Source organism: Anneissia japonica, unplaced genomic scaffold, assembly GCF_011630105.1.
Source record: "Anneissia japonica isolate Jap-2015-1 unplaced genomic scaffold, ASM1163010v1 scaffold40502_len1607_cov113, whole genome shotgun sequence".
Taxonomy (NCBI): Eukaryota; Metazoa; Echinodermata; class Crinoidea; order Comatulida; family Comatulidae; genus Anneissia; species Anneissia japonica.
Genome location: NW_022698371.1, coordinates 1 through 1576, shown reverse-complemented (window position 1 = coordinate 1576; position 1576 = coordinate 1). Strand labels below are relative to the sequence as shown.

The 1576-nt window shown below is 33.9% G+C and overlaps 1 protein-coding gene across 2 annotated transcripts; it reads right to left on the bottom strand.

Annotated features, from left to right (window-relative positions):
* Window positions 1-74: 74 nt before the first annotated feature.
* LOC117102510 lies at window positions 75-1330 on the bottom strand. 2 transcript variants are annotated; one of them, XR_004444427.1, is made up of 3 exons: window positions 1123-1307; window positions 859-917; window positions 75-376 (listed from the first exon to the last, which is right to left on the bottom strand). XR_004444427.1 is itself a non-coding variant. In XM_033242802.1 (2 exons), exons 1-2 carry the CDS (start codon window positions 1318-1320, stop codon window positions 245-247), a joined length of 330 nt encoding a protein of 109 aa, XP_033098693.1. In that variant the 5' UTR covers window positions 1321-1330; the 3' UTR covers window positions 75-244. The 2 variants fall into 2 exon arrangements, 1 of the variants encoding a protein (XP_033098693.1); XM_033242802.1 differs by lacking the exon at window positions 859-917 and having other exon boundaries at window positions 1123-1330.
* Between the last annotated feature and the right edge of the window lie 246 nt (window positions 1331-1576).

Here is a 1576-nt window from a genome sequence, read left to right as displayed (position 1 = left end):
CCTGACCACAAAAAAAAAATATTGAGTTGTTAATATATTCTTATTCTCCACATTGTAATCTTTAATATGATGGGTCGTTTACTGGAATCGACTCACTATTACTAAAGTTATGAATAAAAGTATTACAGCTTCTCTGTACTAAAGTACACAATACTGCCACATTCTTTGCTAATTACTCATTTAGTGACAGTTTGCTGGTTTTAGGATGACAAGCCTCAAATGTTAATTAAATAACTGCTGCTACTCACAATTCAAACAATAGATAAAATTCCTCAAAATAGTATAAATCGGATGAAAGGATACGGACTCTGATAGCTGTGCTGTCCATTCTTAGTAGTCTTTTCACTTCTTTCTCAATATCTGGTGATTCTATGTACTGCAAGAAGAAAGTAAAAGAATAAATATTGAAATGTATTTAAAACTTCCATCTTTAATGATAATTCATTCTTGTATCCAGCACCATGGCAAAATATTATAGTAGTAATGTTTTGCCCTCATTTTGCCGTATCTGACGTATTATCATACCGAATACTCAGTACATACTAGCGCCATAACCACTAGACTATCGACCTTGCGCTATCGACCTTGGTACTGCAAATGCTATTATAATGTGTGATTTTGAATTAGGAAAATATCAAAGGAGTGATGTCTTGCCCTACCTGATGTATTATTGTATCGAATACTCAGTACGTTCCCAAATACTAGTGAAAAAAATTCTCAAGTGATTCGGGTGGGAATCGAACCCACGACCTCCAGGTAACTAGCCTGGTGCAAATGCCACTAGAATACCGAGTCACTGTTGTATGCGATCCCCAAGTGGCAGCGAGTATGAGAAAATGTTATCAGAGTTAGACATACCTATTTCTTGGCTGTTTTTCTGAACCTTCATTTTCTCACATTCTTTAGTGGAGGTGTTACTGAAAAAAGGGTAATTTGAAGAAATTAAAGATATTGTTCAAAAGTAAATGTGAAAACAGATGAATTTTTATCAACATATGAATTTATAAAACTGATTAATCTTTCTCCTGAAGATGAATAAAATAATCGACCTCAAACACCAAACAATATACATAATTTACAACGGTATATGTTTATTAATCATTTGTTTCGTTTTCAACTTACATCCATGGTTCCATAGAAACTTCTTGTTGACTTTGTCGGTGTTCTTGTGTGGAGAACGTTTTTCCTCTCGACCACTTCCACTGTCTTCCCCTTCATTTGAACAACCAAGCATCTACAATTCAAAGACGTGTGAAGATGTTGTATGCCCATAGCCATGATGTGCCTATATATGGTTGTGATGTAATGTATCATGACCATATTAAGGCATGTCACATTATATCTGCAGTTCTGAAGAATGTTTTCTTATCAACTGTTGTTTTACAGGATTCCAATATTGTTGGTATGTCCACCAACTGAAAAACACAAACAAAAACAATCAGTAATTTATTGTTTCAATTGCAATATAATAGTAAATGATATAAATGTGTAAAGAATGAATGATTACAATGATGATGATGATGATGATTGGTGATTGATGATGTGTTTCAAAGTCTTTGGTCCAATGTATGAAGGG